This window comes from Numenius arquata, chromosome 2 (genome assembly GCF_964106895.1).
Source record: "Numenius arquata chromosome 2, bNumArq3.hap1.1, whole genome shotgun sequence".
Lineage (NCBI taxonomy): Eukaryota > Metazoa > Chordata > Aves > Charadriiformes > Scolopacidae > Numenius > Numenius arquata.
The window spans coordinates 96,169,679-96,190,771 of record NC_133577.1 but is presented as its reverse complement, the minus strand read 5'-3'; the positions used below and the strand labels follow the sequence as shown (position 1 = coordinate 96,190,771).

Here is a 21,093-nt window from a genome sequence, read left to right as displayed (position 1 = left end):
CCCCAGTATAAATTAGAAAACATATGAAGGATTAAACATCAATTGCCTGTCCTCCTACACTTCCCATCCCTCTGCCAGGCCCTGAGTAAAACAGAAGGCATGGTAGCAATGGTTGGAAACAGACTCTGAAATTGGAGTAAGAGAGGAGAATACCCATTTTCTTTTTGTAGCAGAAGGAGAACCTGTAAGAACCACACTAGCGTTTCACTCTCAACAAATACCACCATATTATGAAATTAGGAAATTCTGATGGTTTTTACAGGATCCTAAAGATGCAGCATAAATAAGGATCACTAAAATTTGGAGCTGTGACAATTACATTTGACAATGGATGTTACAGTATTATGCAAAGAATTGTTTTAATATTACTCAGGCATCCCACATACTATAACTATTTCTGGGCGACTAGGAGAATTTCACAAAATCTCTAGGTGTAATCTTTTGCTAGCTTCACCATCTGGGAGTGCACAGACAGCACTTAATCCTACTGGCTTTTTTCCAAGAGACTTACGGTAAGTCTGTGGCATGCCTTTCTTTTAACAATCAAATGAAGGGTTTATTTTGTTTTTGATTGTGGCTTGAAATAGCCCACTATCAAAATAATATTAGGGAGATCAAGCCTCTAGAGAGCAATAGCATCTTTTACAAGGCTAGTTGATAGAGCTGAAACTTTGCCCAATGTTTTCACCCAGGTTATCTGCAAACTTCTTCAGAAATGAACAAATTCAGAAAACTTTAACCTAAATGTAGATAAATCATAAAGAAATAAGCTGCTGGTATAAGGTGGGGCATGTTGTAAGACAAGAAGGGCACTAGCTGGTAAGACAATGGGAGAAAAGGCACACTAGGAATGAGAGGCGTTAAGCAGGAGAGCGGGGCATAATTACAAGCCAAGCCATTAAGCATATCTAGGGATATCCCTACCATTATGCATATGTGTATCTCTACCATTACCCATTATGTATAATCCAAAAGAGCTAAAAGTAGCTTGATTTCCCAGGTTCATCTTCATAAAGCTTTTTGTTTATTTGTTTTGTTCTAGATTTTCCAGGGTTTTGTTTTAAAATAACTTGGAAGGATCAAGGCCAGGAAGATGATGGGCAGATACAAAAAGATGTTTCCTGCTAAAAACAGAGTGTTCCAGCCCTTCATCAACCCTCTGCAGGAAAGCATCTGGGTGTAGAGTCACCCACATAATTCCCATGATGGCACTACTGCCCTGGACAGAGTCTACTATATTGAAGGCATACATAGGTTTCAGAAATTCCTACAGCTCTGTCCTCCAAAGCATTTATTATAAACACATGCTATTCTGGAACAGCTTGGTTTCAGTCGGGTTTGTTGGGGTTTTTTTAACCCATTGGAAGTTTTTTCCTTGGGAAGACTTTGGTAAGGCTGATGGTTATTCTGAAGGCTCAAGAAGTGAGGGCAGAAAAGGAATGTGGGTTGAAGATAATGAAAACATTTCTTTCAAGGTTTGGTCTTCCAGTTGTGGCTGTAAAATATGCCCTGATCTACCATGATCAGAGAATCGGATGGTAAATAAACAATTAATGAGAATTTTTGTTCCAAATGTTTGAGGAGACGTGGGCACAGCTTGTCCAGAGAAACAACAAAGAGTGCTCTTTAGATGAAACGGGCTCTCCCTAGAGTGCTACGCTGGCACCCGAGTTGCCTCCAACACTTTGCTGGTGTGTATCAGACGCCTGCTGGTTTGGGGGATGAGGGTTTCTTGGTCTGTGGGCTGGACCTCAGAAGTCTGGCAATTGACATCACAGACTACAAGATGGTAGAGGAAAATAATATTGGCTCTCTTCAGACATAAGTCTTCCATTTCATGCTGATTTGCCACACAATTAATTAGAAGGATCAATGATCACAAAGAAACATAATTCACAAAACATATCTGTCACACTGCAAGATTAGTCCATCTAAAAATTAGAGCAACATGGCTTTTTTTATCTCAAACAGTACTTAAGTAAAGAGTGGCAGCACTCTTAGATAAGAATATAATTAGAAGTTTTCCATTTCATTCAACTGTTGCAAACAAACAGCAGGGGATTGCAAGAGAGCAATTTGATGGGAAAGGCCAAGGGAAAGTAATAGGCAAGAGAAAACAAAACACTTTCAAGAACACAACTGCCTCCCAGTATGGCAGCCTGCTGGGCACGCACTGAATAAGGAAAAGCTCTGTTTCAGAGAAAGGCCACGTTTTCTTTAAAAACCTGTCTAAAATGGCTTTCCTCAAAACATCTAATAGGTCACTGCCAACACATACAGATGAAACCTGTACTCTCAGCTGTGGTACACGTTCCCCAGCTGCTAACACCAGGTAAGGCAGCTGCTCACACATGAAGCCTCTATTTGTAATGGGGTAACGCTACCCATAGTTCTAGACTTCAATGAATTGTCAAATTCTTATTTTCAGATTTCTAGATCAAATTCCTATTCAGAGCTGATCAAGTGGAAACATATTTTCTTAAGTACCTTGTCAGACTGGTGGCCACGTTTCACTCTTCTGGAATAGGAATTGCACCCATGAAACATGGAGGACAAGATGGATAGAAGTCAGCTTTGTAGTCACATCACCCCTTCACACTGGAAGATCTGAAAACATTCTACACATTGCACGGAGAGACTGTGAGAAGCCAATGCTTTCCATAGTGAATCCTTCTTCCCATCAGCTGCTGACCACCACAGACAGGTCTAGTCCCCCACTCCATGGCCATGCTACCACTGGCTCCCTTGTCCACAAAAATTAACACTGCTGCTGCAAAATGAAAGATTTTGTAGTTCTGTATCTCCCATTGCTGCAGGGTAGCAGAGCACCAGATGAACACACAGAGAAAATCGGGAGGACCTTTCCTGAAACCGATCCAAATCTGATCAAGTCCTGTACTTGATCAAGGTATGCAAGGTATACAAGGGTATGCACAGCTCACACAGCTACCTGGAAGTGCATTACAATCAGAGAACCATAGAATCATTTAGGTTGGAAAAGACCTTTAAAATCATTGAGTCCAACCATTAACCTAACACTTCCAAGTCCACCACTAAACCACGTCCCTAAGCACCACATCTACACATCTTTTAAATGCCTCCAGGGATGGGGACTCAACCACTTCCCTGCGCAACCTGTTCCAATGGTTTGACAACCCACTCAGTGGAGAATTTTTTTCCTAACATCCAATTTAAATCTCCCCTGGTGCAACTTGAGGCTGTTTCCTCTCGTCCTATCGCTTGTTACCTGGGAGAAGAGACTGATCCCCGCCTCGCTACAACCTCCTTTCAGGTAGTTGTAGAGAGCGATAAGGTCCCCTCTCAACCTCCTATTCTCCAGGCTGAACAACCCCAGCTCCCTCAGCTGCTCCTCATAAGACTTGGGCTCTAGACCCTTCACCAGCTTCATTGCCCTTCTCTGGACACGCTCCAGCACCTCAACGTCTTTCCTGCAGTCTGTAGTCCTGTAGGGGCCCAAAATTGAACACGGTATTTGAAGTGCAGCCTCAGCAGTGCTGAGTACAGTACTATCACTTCCCTAGTCCTGCTGCCCACTCTATTCCTGATACAAGCCAGGATGCTATTATTTCTTAAATCTTAGGTATTTTTTCAGATTTCACACTCTTTCCTAAAATAACAAGTTGGAATTCTTCCACCTTTGCTTTTGAGTCTCGAATTACGCTTCCTTCCATATCCCCATAGATTTACTTTTTACACAGCTAAACTCACACAGCTTACCAGGTTTACTTTCTATTTGTTGCACAGCTGAGTTTGCTGAAGAATATTGCATAAGCTCTTATCTGCAGATATGCATAATGCCTGTTTCACTGTTTCAGACACAGGAGAGTAATAGCTCATGGAGATGTTCTCGTAGCAGTGCTCCCAAACAAGCTTACTTCATGCCTCCTATATGAAAACCTCCATCTCTGTCTACACGTTCTCAAACATCCTTTAAATTTTGGTTAAGGTAAGCTCTCTAGCAAAATGCTATGTTAGCTCTGTATATGACTTACACCCCTCACTATGCTGCATGACACACTATTGCGAGCACCAGGTGCTTTTGTAGTGCAAGTGCCTTTTTAAATTTCTATTGTACTCTCCACAACAAAATGTGGGAGAAGGCCCTGCTATTTCCTCTGTGTACTGGTTTTGGCTGGGATAGAGTTACATTTCTTCATAATAGCTAGTATGGGGCTATGTTTTGGATTTGTGCTGAAAACAGTGTTGATAACACAGGCATGTTTTAGTTACTGCTGAGTACACAGAGTCAAGGCCTTTTCTGCTTCTCACACCACCCCGCCAGCAAGCAGACTGGGGGTGCACAAGAAGCTGGGAGAAGACACAGCTGGGACAGCTGGCCCCCAACTGACCAAAGGGCTATTCCATACCATGTGACATCACGCTCAGTATATAAAGCTGGGGGAAGAAGGAGGAAGAGGGGGACTTTTGGGGTGATGGCATTTGCCTTCCTGAGTAACCATTAGGCATGATGAAGCCCTGCTTTCCTGGAGATGGCTGAGCACCTGCCTGCCCATGGGAAACAGTGAATGAATTCCTTGTTTTGCTTTGTGTGCACAGCTTTTGATTTACCTATTAAACTGTCTTTATCTCAGCCCATGAGTTCTCGCTTTTACCCTTCCAATTCTCTCCCCCATCCCACGGGGAGGGGAGCAAGCAGTTGTGTGATGCTTAGTTGCCAGCTGGGGTTAAGCCACACCACTCTGGATCGACTATCATTCCAAACAACAACAAAAAACCAACCACATTTGAAAGAATCTTCTTCTCAGCAGCTCAGTTTGTGCCCCACTAATTGCACTGCTTTCTGCTCCAGGGGCAAGTCCAAGTATTCCAGGTGGAAGTGTGAGAAATACCAGGTTAATTCAAGAATGAACCCAACCGTAGCAGAGCAATCCCCTTAATACCCGGTGGAGTACTCTGTCATGCAGCAAAGCATCAGTGGTTGTATCTTCTCTATTTTAAAGAAAAAAAAAAAACAAAAAAAAAAGTCCAGGTTTTCATGACTCTAACAATTTCAAATACATTTAGATCCAAGTTATCAGAGCATCCTGAAACAGAAGACCCTGACCTCCTAAAGAAGCCTTTCACAACCGTATGCCCTCAAGGAATTAAATCTGCCCATATACTTTAAGTTACACGAGGAAGCACTACCTTTTATCACTGTTTACAGCCTTTCATTTTCTGTCATAGAGGTTTCTATTCCTGTTAAACTTTTCCTCCAATACTGCAATATTTAGCTTGCCTTCAGCATGCTCTCTCCTGGTTTTGTAGGCTTCATTTTTGTTCCCTCTCTTCCAGCTCCGCTATGTTTCCCACTTGTTTTTTCCCCTAGTCATTTTTCTTCCTCTTTAGCTTTGCCCATAATTAAGGCTGAACACAGTCTTCTCAATAGTGTTTTAAACGTAGACTTTTACAGAGGCATCCATTTTCCACTATCACATCACACTTCCCTTGTACACTAACACTTTCTTTGGTTTATTGACTATGCACCAAGCAGCCATTTCAGTGTGCTCTCTATAAGGATACTAGAGGAGTTAACAGTAATTTCAAAACACGTACCTATGTAACACTAGTTCAAATTATCCGTGCCAAGCACCACCACAATTCTCCAAGATTAAATCCATCTACTTACTCATCCAGTGTCTCAAAGTTCTCCAGGGAGCACAATACAATTTCAAAGAGGAAAGAAGAATAAAAATTTCCCCTTCAATTATTTGATAGCGGGGGGAGGTTCAAGGGTTTTGTTGTTGTTTTAAAGGCACTCAGTTATTAATTTGATAGCCTAAAGAAGTTTTCTGGCACTAGAGAAAGCTGTGAGGGAGCACAGCAGTTATACCACATACCAAAACTTGTCAGGCTTGTAAACAAGTGCAAGAGAGGCAGCGTGCCTTACACCGTAATTAAACTAAGTGGTAGTTTTTATTTGTAAACAAGGCAGTCCTACACAACCTTTCAAAACACCAGCTTGACTAAGCTTTTAAGTTTATAGGATTAGTATTGCAGCATTTTATCACTACAGCATCGTCTCTCCCACCCCTCCCACCTTTCCCAAGCATTTGAACTACTGGGACAGGACCGATACCCTAGGCCAACCTGACACAGGAGACAAAAAATGAATGATACTCCTTTTCAGTGAATTTGCTCCCGCCTTGCAGTGCTTTGGGAAGCTGAACCACAAAGTTATGTCACATTTTAGGCCAGGTGGCCCTCCCAGCATCTCCCTCCAGTCCCCAGGGCTCTGGGGGCAGCTGTCACAGCAACCTCCCTGCCCAGGGTCCCAATGCCACCACTACTGCAAGAAAGGGCATGAGAGGAGGGAGAATCTGATGGGAAGACAAGGGAAAGCCTTGATTCACACAGTTTCTCTAAATTGCAGGATCTCAAATTTGCTGCTCCAACAAAAAAAAGCAACAAGTTCAGTCCTCGGACCTCATCCCTACGCAGGGCTGTTCACAGGCCTCAGGCAGCATTTGACCGTAAGCCTGCCACATTTACTTCCAATTTCTCCAGCAAACAAACAAGGTACTAACAAGGTATTTTTCTGCCTTCTCCCTCCTTTCCCCTGGAAACAGAAAACAGGCCGAGCCCGTGAGGGCGGCGCTTCCCCCTCCCCAAAGAGGGGCCGCACCGACCCTTTGAACGCAACTGCTGTGCTCTTCACAAAGGATGGCATTGAAAGACCTTGATCTCAGGTTGCACTTTGCCTTTCACACAAGACGACGACCTCTGTCCCCAAAGCAGTGTGGCGTCCGTGTGTGTGCACACACGGGGACAGGCAGTAGCGTGCTCCATTCCCGTCACGGAGGCTCCTGCCTCTGCCCTCCTCCGGCAGCCTACAGGGCTTCCAACACTGCACACCAGCCCTTCCAATGACGTTAGCATTTTTGTTCCCTTAACACTAAAAGGAAAAGCAAGTGCCTCAATGTGGGGGGAAAAATTCCCCACGTCATTCACTTCAGGTAGGAGCTGGGGCTTTTCCTGGGGACAGGTCTGTCCCTGGCCCGCCTTAAGCTGAGCACCTCACCAGCTGCAGCAGCAAATAACGAGATCCAAACGTAAACCTTTGGGCCTACAAAGCCCTAAAGAGCAATTTGCAGTGTACACGTAAATTGCTTCTTGCCTGTGTTTACACATACACCTAGATACCTGACAGGATTATGCTCATTTTGTGTTTCCATTTACATGCTCTTTCAGATTTCTAAATTACCCTGAGTAACAACAACTAGAAACTCACTGACAGCTACCAGAGTTTCTTTCTCTCTTGCTTCCAGAGTTTTTTCCAAAGACAAAGGAGCTGAGTACCAATATAATTCCAGGTCTTGTCCACAAAAGCACTTCACAGAACTAGGTTGCAATTTAGGAATCAGACACTTTTCTAAAACCAAGCAAGAATGGGATTACAGCTAATCACATTAGCCTATAACTTTTTTCCCCTCTAAAAGAAGGATTAAAGGCAGAGATGGGGAACTTCCCACATTCCCACACACCAGCTGCATTCTTCCAGACTCGGCTAATAGAATTACCATCCACAGACCTGGGATTTTCAGGGATTACTCTGGAGAGGTTGCCGAAGGAACTCGCTGGGCTGTAATTCCCAGCTTTGCACTACCAGGGAGGGACAGAGAGACCTTAAAATGACATTGAGAAGTATGCCGGAGGGAGTCCCAGCCTGAACAAGGTGTCATCTACGTTTCGCAAGGGCTGTGGAGACACTGATCTTAATTAAAGTTTATTGAGAATAATAAAGAAATGAACCGAAAGCACAGGACTGGAGATGTGATTAACGAGGGAGGAGACAAGGTAAGGGAGAGGAAATCACCCTCTGATGCTGATATACCTTTAATTTTTAAAAAGATCCGTGTAAGTTTTAATGCCTTACCAATTCCCGTATTACGGTCGAGAGCACGTGTGACTGAAATAAGTTCTCAACTTCAAATGACACAAGAAAATAGCTGAAAAACAATTATTTGTTGTGCGATGAGCAGGAGGAAAACAGAAGAGAAAAAATTCTATTTACATTCTGCAAAATGGAAATCACTCATTTCGGACCAGCTACCCACAAAACTTTATGATCTATGTGGCAATATAAGCAACAATATTCACTGAGGTTAACTTTATGATAAGTATTTTTCATTTCTAAATGCCTAACTAAATACCTGAATCTAAAGGCATACTCCATCCCCAGAAGCACCACACATACAGTGCAGGTTTCACTGTACGGCTCTTAAAATTTCTAAAGGATAAACATTGCAAGTTTGAACTTAGATCAAGTCCTTGGAAAGAAATGGGAAAAACCCCACCTTTTAATTTCCTTTTTCAGTCAAGACACCTACAAATAAGTTCAGCGAAGAGAAACAAAAACTAGTTCAAACTGGATTTTACATTTAATTTCTACTCCAAAATTTAGCATTCACTCATGAAACAAAGACCCTTAATGCATATTCAGAAGAAAGAGCACTTTGTCCCAAATGCTGTTTTAAAAGCACTTATAACCAGCAATTTAAGGAACCTGGTTTTACTGCACAGGCTTCTGCAAAGCATCACATTCTGCTGAACAAATAAACAAAAAAACAACAACCCAAGACCCACACTCAGCCTGCCAAGGCACTCGCACAGACATGGAGCCAGTGGAATTAACATCAAGGGAACAGGACAGGACAAGGGAAAAGGCACCAAGCTCCCCGCACGGCCACCAAAAACAAGAGAAGGGTAACACTTTGCACCCTGGGATACAAGCAGGGCTGCTCAGCTGCTTCTTGAGCCCCATCAGCAAGGGAGGGATGTGGTGGCTCTTACTTTTGAAACAGATCATCATAGTTGCTATCGCCTATGGTATTTTCTTAGCCTTCACAGAGCTGCATCTTTAAACATCACACCTGAACAAAAGGACAAACCCCTTGCTCCCATAGCTTACTATGGAAAGGATCCTGTTTCACCCCAGGGAATGGGTATCAAGTGTTTCATTGATGAGAACCCACAGTGTGTCTGTCTACATGGCAACCTGCTACATCTGAAAAACACAGAGATCTCTGAAGAACAATAAGGTAACTTTTTTTTTTCCTTTGCAAGACTTCTCCACAGAACAGACCACTGTTTAAGTTGTAAGAGCTGGGGACCCATCCTCAGTCCCACCTCCAACATTAGACTCCACCAAGGACCAGATTGTTAGTGCTAGCTGACAAGTATTTTACAGCATTACAAACACACACTACACATCATCTGTTTCTGAGGTCTCTAACACATACCTAAAGGTAGACAAATCATACTTGGCCTGAATGAATCAATGTTGGCCAAAAAAAATTAAAAGATCTGCTGCAGAGCTTGGCTGGAGCTGGATCTCTTTTTTCCTCTCTGCAGGGAGTTTGGAGAGTAGAAATTATCGTAACAGGCCATAAAGGACAGAGGAACAAATCAGGAAAATTCAGAAGGACTCGTGGCTGGGGGAGCAGAGGGGAGGAAGGATTCCGCCTCCATTGGTACCTTTAAGCAATGGGGCAGATAGGCAGATAGGACAGTACAAAGGGCACTTAGCTATGGGACCAGTATGGGAAGACTTTGGAAGCAGAGCTATGCCTATGAAGGGATCCCTAGACAACCTCAGAGACCTCTAACGCCAGTCCAAGGACTCTTTGCCGCAGGATTTCTGAAGTAGTGGTATGCAGGACACCAGAGTGTGGTCTACAAAATCACTGTAAGCTAACACCCAAACAGTACGTGTTCTTCTTCCACTCCAGCTCACACATACGCTGTTGTTTCATGTCCCCCTTAAGAACCCCAATTGTTTACAGGGCAAAATAAAAGTAGCAAAGATGCAATCAAAGCTGTTTCTTCTCTTGTTGTAGCAGATCACCACCACAGAAAGCATACACATGACAGTATGTGGTTTCCCATTCTTTTCCCCACCCTCTCTCCCTAAGTCAGACGAAGCTCACCACCTCAAGACATGGTACCAGTGCACAGACAGATCTCCCCACACCAGAGCAGACAGAGGCCGACATAATGCTGCTCTCTTTCCTCTTGGGGACCAGATCCATTTGACTCCTGCCCCTCATGGGGATGGGGACTATTTAGGAGAAGCATCGCCATGGCCATCAAGATAAGTGACACATAAGATTCAGGTGTTCATGCAACCCTTGGTATCAAAGAAAAGAAAGAATGAAATGAATTGGAGCTAAACACAGATGATAATAATTTCAGTGAATGTGACTGACAGCCTACCATTATAATTTTTTCCTTTTTAAAAAAATATATACATTTTCAGTTCTGTCAAGCCAGAGGGCCTCTGAAGACAGAGCACTGCTCGTACCCCTGTACCTCAGCAGCCCTGGACTCCCCCAGCATTATATTGAATACAGATCCCAAACAAGGAGCAAAGCTCCAGATTCGCCACCTTGCTTTATGCCACCACAGCACACTGATAAGCTCTTCTTATTGAAGGTTTTTGGGTTTTGGTGGTTTTTTTAATCAGCATGAGTGCTGAGTCATGTACAAGGTCCATATTTTGCTGTTCCCCAACTATGTATTGCCCACACTCCCTCCTGCTCAGAGCCTTCCTCCAACCATCCCACTTAGCAATGTTGGCTGCCTCAGCTTAGGGTTAGTTTTCTCCTTTCCCCTCTCAGACTCCAGCAATTAAACCATTCTGTGATCAAGAAACAGAGATGTCCCTTAGATTGGCTTTACTCCAGCACGGCTTGCCCTTGAGGAAATACTGGGTGCGGTATTTATTCAGAGAATGCTAAACCCTGCAGACAAACATTTGCCTTATGTACAGGATTGGGAGGAGGAATCCTACCCGTTTCCAGCCATTTTACGAGCTTCATCTGTTGAACAGCTCATGCAGCATCTACCATTTAGCACCCTGCCACTTAACAGCCACAAGTACAGTCGGCACTAGATGGCAAGCAAGCCGCTGGATTGTCAAGTTGGACAAGAGGGACTAGCTGTGAAGCTGGCCAAAAGGCTGCAATTGACCTCCTGGCCACCTCCTACGTGCTTGAACCTCTGTAATTACCATGCAATAAAAATCCCACCCCATCTCTGTTGGATTTGGGGGGTGAAGGGGCTCGACACCAGCTGGGATTTCTCTCACCAGCTGTGCTAAATGTTTTGCATTCTGAGCACTTGAAAGCATGACCCCTTCTACTCTACCCAACCTATGAGCAGGGAAACCACTCTGGGTAATACCTTGTATCGTAGCCAGCCATCCCAAACATATACCCAAATGGGAATAGAGTCTTACAAGTCACCTTCCTCCTTCTGTTTAACAAGGAGGGGGAAAAATAAGTTCCAGACAGTTAAGAGACAACAAGATGCACAATTAATACCAAGCTGCTGCAGCCGAGTAGGACGTCTCGCATTTTAGAGCGGCGAGTTCAATCAGAACAGAAATCCAAAAGGGAGGGGATAAAGATCCAGGGTAGGAATGATCCAGGAGCCTCTATCTCCCCCGCAAACGCTACTCCAGCACACACGCAGCACCTACTGCTACCCGAGCCCCATGCCACAGCAAAGGTACTGTGTCCACTCTGCCCAAATCTACCCAAAGACATCTCCCTCCGCTCATTAACAGCGCTCCCCTACTCCAAGTCTTTCTTGGGATGCAGCTCAACACAGAGCTGACCTAACCTGTCCTTAAGCCCACAAACCATATTTCTTCCTCACGTGATACGCAGATCCCATGGCAGGAACGACCCGTGCTTTGCAGCACTGCTTCCTTTCAAGGTCGAGCTGAGCACGTTTCATTTGATCACATTCACAGGCTCAAAGCGGTTCACCCTGAGGGGCACAGCCCTGTCAGATTACTTTATAGCATGATGATAACTCAGCCAAGCTGTTCCCACATACACCTTTCCCAAGCAATGCAGCTGCATCTAAGACAAATGAAGAAAGCTGGAGTGTTTGCAGGTAACATCTGATAACTGCCACCAATGCCAAGGCCGAAGGAGCCAAAGAAAAGCTGCCTGGGAGGACACAGTCACCCCCTGATTTCAGAAGCCAGGACCACGCTCAAGTGAGCTTTTCAGAAACACGTGAGACAGCACTAGCTTTAAGCCTCTGGGGGACTAGCGATACAAGACAGCTTAGAGGGATAAATTTCATACTTGCCTCGTTAGGAATCATGTATGTGCAACTTAGACTACATTAAGAATACCAGAGCACATGATTTACCCTTTTTCCCCCCCCCTCCCCTTTTTCTCATTTTATCCCCATTCCTTCTAAGAAGGAATCAGGGATCACGTAGGAACAGCCAAGCACACAGCGGCAGGAAAAACAACTGTGTTGTCCGATCACAGAACCTTAAACTCTGGATTCGTTCTCCACATTCATATCAAGCCTCTTGCCAAAGCTTATCCTCACTGCCTTGGTTTCTTCACCTGAGAAACCAGAACATTTACACGTGTACATTTTTATCCAAGGTTATTCTGAAATCATTATTTGCAAGACACTTGGCAGATTAGAGGCATTACATAAATATTAGATGCTATAGTGTAAGCTCTTACACAAGAAAAGGAATTTCTGAAGCTCTTAAAAGTATCATGAGGTTTTTCTAGGCTGTTTTATATGAGCTCAGGCTTAAACAAGAGTCTGGCAATGTATATTAAAGTTAACATTATATTATGCATAGAAGAATAATTCATACACAGGAAGAATGTTTAGTTGTCTTTGGGTACACATATGGGATTTGAATTTTTAGCTCATTCATCAGGTCCTACTCAGTCTTGCGTTCTAAACTACAGATGGAATAAAAGAACATAATTTTATCCAGACAAAGAGAAGTGTAAACAAATTTTTTAAAAGTTTAAAAAGGAAAGTAATTTATTATTTCTGTGTACTTAACCTGAGAAGACAGCCAAACAGAACAAGATAAAAAAAGGTATTCCTTTTCCCTGGCGTAGCATCCTCCTGAAATTTGTACCAAACAGAATACACACATGAAACGTGTTTACCAATGGGGTATGAGTCATGCTCCCAGCTGACGGTTGGAAAGACTAGCTCCTAGAAATGAGAATGTAGCTTTCAATTCACAGGAGCACGGTGGTGGTGTTATCTCCTGTTAATAGGAGGCAATGGGGATTAGAATAAGCGGTCAGCAGTTGCAAGCCCTACGCCATCCTCTGACAACACCACGGTGTCCAACTCAGGACACGCAAGTGTTTCGGTTTACCCCATCTCACAGAAGTGGTAGGATTTCACCTGCTTTGGATTGTTAATTACAACGCTTAACATTTGTGTAAGTAGTTTGGTCTAGACAGAACATAGGGCTGAGGCTCTTAGTCATATGGTTTAGTTTTAGGTAGTCCTGCGAGGAGCAGGGAGTTGGACTCAATGATCCTTACGGGTCCCTTCCAACTTGAGATATTCTAGGATTCTATGAAAGGTGCTTCAGGTGGAAAAATAATTGTGTTACCTTAACTCACAAAAATCAACAAATTTTATGTTGATTGTGCCAACCTAAAATTTATGATTGCTGAGAAAGGCTGGAAATTATTTTAATAAAAACCTCCAGTCAGTTCTCACGTACATTCATTTCCTACAAGCTAAGTAACACAGCATGAGAAAATATGATGCAACATCAGCCTTACAAAGCAACGAGTACTTACAGTAGAAAAAAAAAAATCCATAAGCTTCCCCCGCCCTTCCCATTTTGAACTTAAGTTATTGCTGTAACAACGTGCCCCTGTAATAATGCTGCAGAAGGACACAGTCATCATACTTCACCTACAACTCTGCATCCATTATGGGTCAGTAGTCACCACACCACAGAGAAAATGTAATTGCTACTGCAGGCCTGCAGAGCAGAGAAACCGCAGCATCTCCGAAATGTAACATTATGGAAAAAGAGCCCGGACTTTGTGTCTCATCAAAGAGAAGGCATCGCTGGGATAATAAATTGACATTATAAGCCAAGAAACACACACACCACAAAAGTCAAGCTTCTACCTACCTATTATAACTTGGAACTGCCAAGGTATCTAAAGGGTCATTTAGAATTTTTTTTTAAAATTAATAAAAAAGGGAGACAAAACTGTCCTTTGCATAAGGTCACAGACAACATATGATTATGACTTTCCCCATTTCCCTTAAGCATATTTAATAGTACCTTTTGATATTTTCCAAAGAGACTGCAGAAAGGTAACAGTAAAGAGAGGAAAGCATGTGATACAGAAGCAGCTAGCTGTGGTCCCATCCACAGGATTCATACAATTTAGAAAAGCGATTACAGTACTGAAATCTGGATTACCAGGAGTACACATTCAAAATAGGTGGAAAATGACTAGTCTTGTTTTTCTACCACAAAATGCTACTCAGTTGCAGCTTCCCTGCAACTCCACCAGCATGAGCAGCAGGCTCGTCCTTTGTCATTTGCAAATTTAGCATCTATTTTGTCATGCCGTATATAGTGCTGGGAACTCAATCAGGAGAGGAAGGCTCTGCTCCACCCTGTTCATCCTCTACCTTCATGGGGCGGGGAGGAGGGCAACCAGATAAAGCAAAAGAGAAAAAGGTGAAATATAAATGTTCTGGGCAGAGTTTGGATGCAGGTGAATACTATCTGAGTCATTTCATGTTACAGACTCCATCTATGCTACTGCCTCCACTTTGCCAGAGACTTTCAGACTTTAAGGAAGGACTGAGGGCAGCTTCGCAGCAGCTCTGGAGGGAAGAGGTCATAACACACTGAAAACAGCATAGAAAGGGACCAGAGAAGAAATCTCCCTTCTGGTAACAGGGCAATCCAAGCAGAAGCTCAGAAACCAGCTCACAGCTCAGGCAGGGAAAGGTCTGGAAGAGCCCTGTGGCCTTGGGAGCTGCCCGTGGAGGGGAGGGAGGGCAACGAGTAAATAAAGTGTCAGGCAGGATTCCCACCACCACCACTCCCTTACTCAAATAAATCACTTAACTTTTCAGAGAGCAGCAAATCTCCTTACCCCTCTGGATTAAAGGCAGACTTACAGGAATGTTTGTTAACAGGCTACCCTCTCCCTGGGTCATTCCTGATACACAGCAGCTAGCCACATGCAGTAAAACCATGTTAAGGATGTCCGTGATTAAAAAGGAAAAGTTTATTTCTAAATTAAATGATACCTTTAAAGACAATTAAAAAGCTTACTGGATGTGGGATACAATTTTCATTTTGCTTCTATGGAGTTTGACGACCATTAGAAAAGCATCTGTGGTATAAGAGCTAACTCTCTGAAACATCTACCAGTCCTTTGCCATCCTGTAGCATGAGATGAAATGAAATTCAAGGTCTTAGGTCTCCCACACAAGGAAGAGACAGCAGGAGAGTCATTACAAAGACAATTTTCAGGCTGCTCACTGACTAAGGAAAGCTGAGCCCCTATGGGGGCTATTTCCCACTGAAATTTCAGGAAGCAACGATGTTTTATCCCAGCATCAAGTATGTTTTTGAAGATTTCATTTGCCTGCCTACATGCTTTGCATAATGATCACACTATTAAAAGAGGGAAGCTAATAATAAAAAATAAAGGCTAATTTACATTTCACTGCATGATACCAGAGATAAGTAGGTAATTTTAAAAATAAGATAAAATATATGACATGGATGAGCAATATTGCAAAAATACCTATTTTCAAAAAATTTCGGTACAACAGAAGCAAGGAAAAGGTGAGAAGTCCTTGTTCCACGGGAACAAGTCAGATGAACAAGCATATACCACAGATGCTAAGGAGGAGAACCAGTCAATAGGGTGGGCTTCTTTATCACTACTTAAGTTAGTAAGAAATCTCTATCCTCAAAAATCAAAGGAACAAGAGGAAATCCATGAAAAAAAGTACATATTCCGTGGACTCGGACCGCATTAGTCCTGCATGGGAACCAGGTCTAACTCCAAAATGCCTTATCCAGCTTGGATGAAACACCAACATGATGACATCAAGGAGCTCCAGTATCATCTGTAAACTGACATGTTTTACAACTAAAGAACATAAACATTACGAATACTTTCCTGAGCCAAAGCCTCCAGGAGATCCGTTCCCAGAGCCAAAATTTCCTCCTAAAGACAGTGAGACAGATGCTGGTGCTGGGTGTGGAGCATAAATCCACCGACTCAAACCCCACTGTGCCCATGACATCAGGGCAGAGACGATAAAGGTGGCACATGCTCTCTCCTTACACCTTCTGGGCCAAGTCCCCACCTTCTAAATCTACAGCAAACCTCTCCTTAACTTCAAGAAGTAAAAATCTCTGTGCCCAAATTCAAGAAGTAAAAATCTCTGTGCCCAAAGGCAACAAGACACTGGAATCACTTTTGCTCATTTGCTGCAACATGGAAACACAGGAAAAGAAGTAGCTCAGGGAAGCTGGCCCTCGCAGCATTGTGGACACAACACATATATTCTGATTCCCTCATACCCAAGCAAACCAGTAACATGTGAATTAAATGACTGACCTTAGTATTATGTCACAAGCTCCTTGTGAGGACACCAAACATTCTTGCGAGCGCTCGTACTGTAGCAAAAGGCAAACACTGCTGTGATAGTTTCCTTAATATAGACACTAACACAATACTAAATAATAGCATAGAAGTACTTCATCCCCCGCTTCCTCCAAGCAAACAAACTTCAGAGTATGTATAATAGTAATTTGACCTTCCTGGTATTTTTCCATTTCTTTTTTCTATATAACTCAAATGCATTCCAAAAGGAAAACAGGTATTTTGAAGGCATACCTTCAAGCAAGTTCTCGCAATTATTTTCAGAAAGCCTGGTAATAGCTCAGTAGGAGTGGGGGGGAAAAAAAAAAAAAAAAAAAAAGTAGTCATCTTATTTGGCAAAACCCAAGTTTGTTTGCAAAACCTTATTTCCTTTTTTTTTCTTTATTCATTAATGGCAGTTGCACTGCTTTGCCTTGGGAGAATAATGCCATTTTGGTAGCACTGCCTTCCTCTTAACTTCTGCACAGCACACATTTTAACATCTTCCAGTTACAACCAAACCCCGTTCTGGAAGATCATACAGATGTGTCTGGGAAGAGCCTGGTAACACGTTCACTAGTTCTCTCTCTCTAAGGAGGAGTACCTTTCACTGAGCTCTGCTCCACCAGCACTGGAACCAGTAACTGCACTGGAAGGGGATGAGAGAAAAGGAAAAAACCAGAGATAAAGCAAAAGCTCAACCACTGTTCACATAGATAGCAATAGGAACTGAGAAAGACAGTGACTTTTTTACGCCTCCCAATTAACCGAACTGCTCAAAGCTCAGAAGAATAACAAGTACATGAAAACGATCCTGGCACGTTCTTCTCTTTTCATGACCACCAGAGCCATTCACTGTATCTCTGAACACTCCCTCACAGAAGGTTTCACCTACAGGGTCTACCTGGGCTTTCACTTTCTGGCATCCACATTTTTCTTCCCCAACAGTCTCGGGCAGAGCTTGCAGGCAGCAGTGGATGCCCGTACCTGGGAGCCAGAGATCCTCCCTTCTACCTTGTCACCAACTTGCAATTACAGTTACTTGCTGAAAGCCACAGCACTTCACGTAAGCTAAAAATAGCAGCACTTACTTGCTTTGGTAAAGCACTGCTTTTTAAGAGACTATTATAGTAGCAGAACAATTAGAGCTTACTTTTAAACATTTAAATTTATAGTTCCCAGGGAATTTGCTCAGTAGTCTATTCAATTCTTTAATAATCTGAAGAGAACAATCCAATTTAAAATTCTTTAAATCTCTCTTCGCATTTCAGCGTCCCCAATGATGTAACAACCTTTTAAATAAAGCTAGTGATTGCTCATTAATGACGTGAAGCTTTCGCTGTAGTTTTTGCAGTAGCTTTGTTGGGAATTCATGGATGCTTGAAGAGACAAGTGCTCTACAGTGAAACAGTGTGTAGCTCAGAAGAGCTCCTTTCATTTAACTTCTGTAATCTGTGAGTTGGTAACAACATGGATGGACAGAAATGTTCAAGGCTTTGAGACAGCAGCAGAGAGAAACCAAATACTGAGTCGCGCTCCCAGTATCACCCAAGAAAACAACGTGTGCACTGATAGAGGAATCAAGAGCAAGGACATACCTTGCCTCCGCAGCTACTCCCACTGCCAGCGGGATGAGGATCTGCATCCAAACGAAGGCTGCCCTTTGCCTGGCTGGTGCTGCCTGCAATCACTTAGTTTGATTGTGCTCAAGGCTACAACCAGGTCCCGACCAGATACCCTCTAAAGTAAATACCATGACACGAGTGAGTCAAGGCAACAAACTGCTGGGAAAGCCCACTTTTGGGGTTGGCCGATGGATTTTTTTTTCTTTCGGTTGGGAGCTCATGTTCCTCAAGCATCCCCCCCCCCCAGACTAGAAAGCACTTGGGGAATTAAGTGACCAGGCGCCATCAGCGGCCAGGTCCACAGGAAGGTGCCCCAAACCCCACACGTTTCACCACTTCTGGACAGCGGGAAGCAGTTACACAGGCACAAACCGACCCGTGTTTCCCATCAATAGCCCTTTTCATTCCTGCCTCAAGAATGGAGACAGTTGTTCACCGGCGGGGACTCCATCCTCGCCCCCGGAGCCCTCACTGCGGGCAGAGGAGCCCCGCTGCCCCCCGTTTGCCATCCTTCGGCTACCGGCCGCCTCCGCGGGCACTTCCAAGGGAACTTGACCGTTTGCACCCTCGGCCTCCCAGAAAAGGACCTACCCAGGTGGAAAGCTACGGCCGGGCCGGGCACACGGCGCCGCGGATGCCGTGCCCGTCCCTCCCCCCCATCCCTCCCCCGGCTCCCGCTGCCCGCGGCGCCGCGCAGGCCCGGGACGGCGCCTCCGGCAACGCCGGCACCCGCCGCGGGGGGGGGGTGGGGGGTGTCACCCGGTACCGCCGCCTCTGGCCCAGGAGCGGGGTCAGAGGGGCACGGGCGGCCAGCGGCGGCGGTACCGGCCGCCCTCCACCTGCCGGCCGCAGCCGGGGTCCGTACTCACTCCGCGTAGCCCGTGGTCCAGGGCAGGCGGCGGGTCTCCTTGCTGAGGATGAGGATGGGGCGGGCGATGTGGTCGGCGGAGCACTCCACCTCGTCCGGCGACAGTCCCAGGAACTCGGGTCTCCCGTAAGGGAACCGGAGGGGCAAGTCCGCGCCGCTGCCGTGGTCGGCCCCCGCGCTGCCAGCCATGATGCCGCCCATGAAATTGGCCACGGCGGACTTCACCCGCGTGAGCATAGTACCCCCGCCGGCGGCAGCGGCGGCGGCAGCGCCGGAGCCGCCGCACAGGGCGGGGAGCGGGGGGCGCCGGCGGGCAGCGCTGCTGCGGCGGCGGCCCCGGCGGCCCCCGCAGCGCTTCCGCAATGGGGGAGCCGGGAGGAGGCGGGGGGGGGGGAACGGCGGGCTCAGGGGCAGCCGCGGGGCCGCGGGCTCATCGCAACAGCGGCGGCGGCAGGTTTCCCCCCTCCCGGCGCGGCGCTGGGTGAACTCAGCCCGGCGGCGGCGGCGGCTGCCGCTGCTGAGTCATGTGATAGCGAGGCTGGATGTGCCCGGGCGCTTCCTGCTCCTCCTGCGGCACCGGCGGGCTCCTGGCACACGCCGGGCACGGGCGGCCGCCGCCCCCGCCCGCCTCCTGCGCCGGGGCGGGGTGGGGGGTGGGGGGGAACGGGACGGCCCGCGGCAGGTGCGCGGCGGGCGGGGCCTGGCGGGGACGCCCCCGGCTGCGCCTGCGGCGGTGCGGCGGGGGCCGGAGCGGCGGGCGGTCCTGCTCCCGGCCGGCCGCCGGGAAGAGTTGCGCGGGAGACGTTCCAGGCGGGAGGTCCCGGGGCGCTGGGGGCTCCGTTAGCGGCGGGCGCCCCGTCCCTGCCGCCCCTGGGGCTGAGCCAGCCCAGCCCAAGCGGGAGGCTCCGTCCCGGCCCCTGGCAGAGCCCGCTGATGCTGCGGGACGCAGCTGCCGCTTGAAGGGTTTTCCATCCTTCACCCCCCCTAAACACCTCAAAGGTATTTTTCTTTTAAAATCATCTGCTATAAAAAAGAATTATAGGTACCCGAGCCGTGAGGGGGGGACGGTGCCACTGGCCTAGAACGAGTCCGGTGGCCAGCCGGCTGTGGGCTCCCCCTTGCTCGTCTGGGGAAGCCGGGGGTCCCGGCTGCCGGTCATCCAGCAGAGATGGTGGGGCAGCCCCCCGGGTGCCGCCGCGCACAGCTAGGCGTTTAGGATGCTGTCGTGGAGCAAGGGTGAAAGGAACAAGCCTGAGTATCTTCAGATTTGAGGGCGTAGATGTTTTAACCTCTCCTTCCCTGGCAGTGCCATATCGACCATGTCATACTCTTGCACAAAAAAAACCCCAATTTGGCGGGTCTGATTCCCAAATCAGGGAAAGGTTGTAGGTTTGGGTGTGCCGAGCTTCAGGAAAACAGGGCTGAGGGGAAGGTAGCAGGAGTATGTAGGAAGTCTGTTCTCTAGGGCAAGGCTGCGTCCGTGCCCTGTGATACTGCAGTACTCCTGGGAGCCGTAAGTCTCACCCAAAGGCAGTGACCTGCGAAATGGAGCAGGTAGGTACAGCAAGCTGTGAGAGTAGCACAGTACTGGGACTTAGGAGGGAAAAGCTGGTTAGTCATCATGCATGGGCTAGTGGGGATGATCGGCTGTCATCTCGCTGGCTCACACTAGGAACCAGCTGGCATACCACTGAACAGGCAGTTACAGTTTTGGAGACTAAGCCCTGTGAGCACCTTCAATTTCTCATTATTCAACCACATCCTGATAGCTGAGTTCCAGGAATGCCTGTGTTTGCTCCGGGTTCCTTGTGTACATATGTGAGAAATGTAAAGATGATGTGGCACTTACTAGTTTTTATGATAAAGCCATCTATTAATAGCGTCTGCAGAGCCAAAAGTAGATGAGTGAACAGGGATGCTAACAGTGTGTTAAGTGCTTCTTGAACTAGAGTTCGAAAAATATCCACCCCAAATTAAACATTATAGATATACCTCTTTTGGGGGGACGTGGTTATTTTTCCTATCTCTTGTTTAGTCATTTCCAGGGCTGATATTGTAGATATTTTAAGGAACAGTAAAGCTCTCTTAGGTCAAAAAATACTTGACATTAATAACTCACCATTTGATTACAATATAATGG

The 21,093-nt window shown here is 45.9% G+C and overlaps 1 protein-coding gene across 1 annotated transcript in view; it reads right to left on the bottom strand.

Annotated features, from left to right (window-relative positions):
- PPM1H (protein phosphatase, Mg2+/Mn2+ dependent 1H) overlaps positions 1 to 19,190 on the bottom strand; it is a 138,010-nt gene extending 118,820 nt beyond the window's left edge. The window contains exon 1 of the mRNA XM_074168322.1: positions 18,955 to 19,190. Within this exon, the coding sequence (XP_074024423.1) occupies positions 18,955 to 19,190 (236 nt within the window). The remainder of the gene's footprint in view (positions 1 to 18,954) is intronic.
- Between the last annotated feature and the right edge of the window lie 1,903 nt (positions 19,191 to 21,093).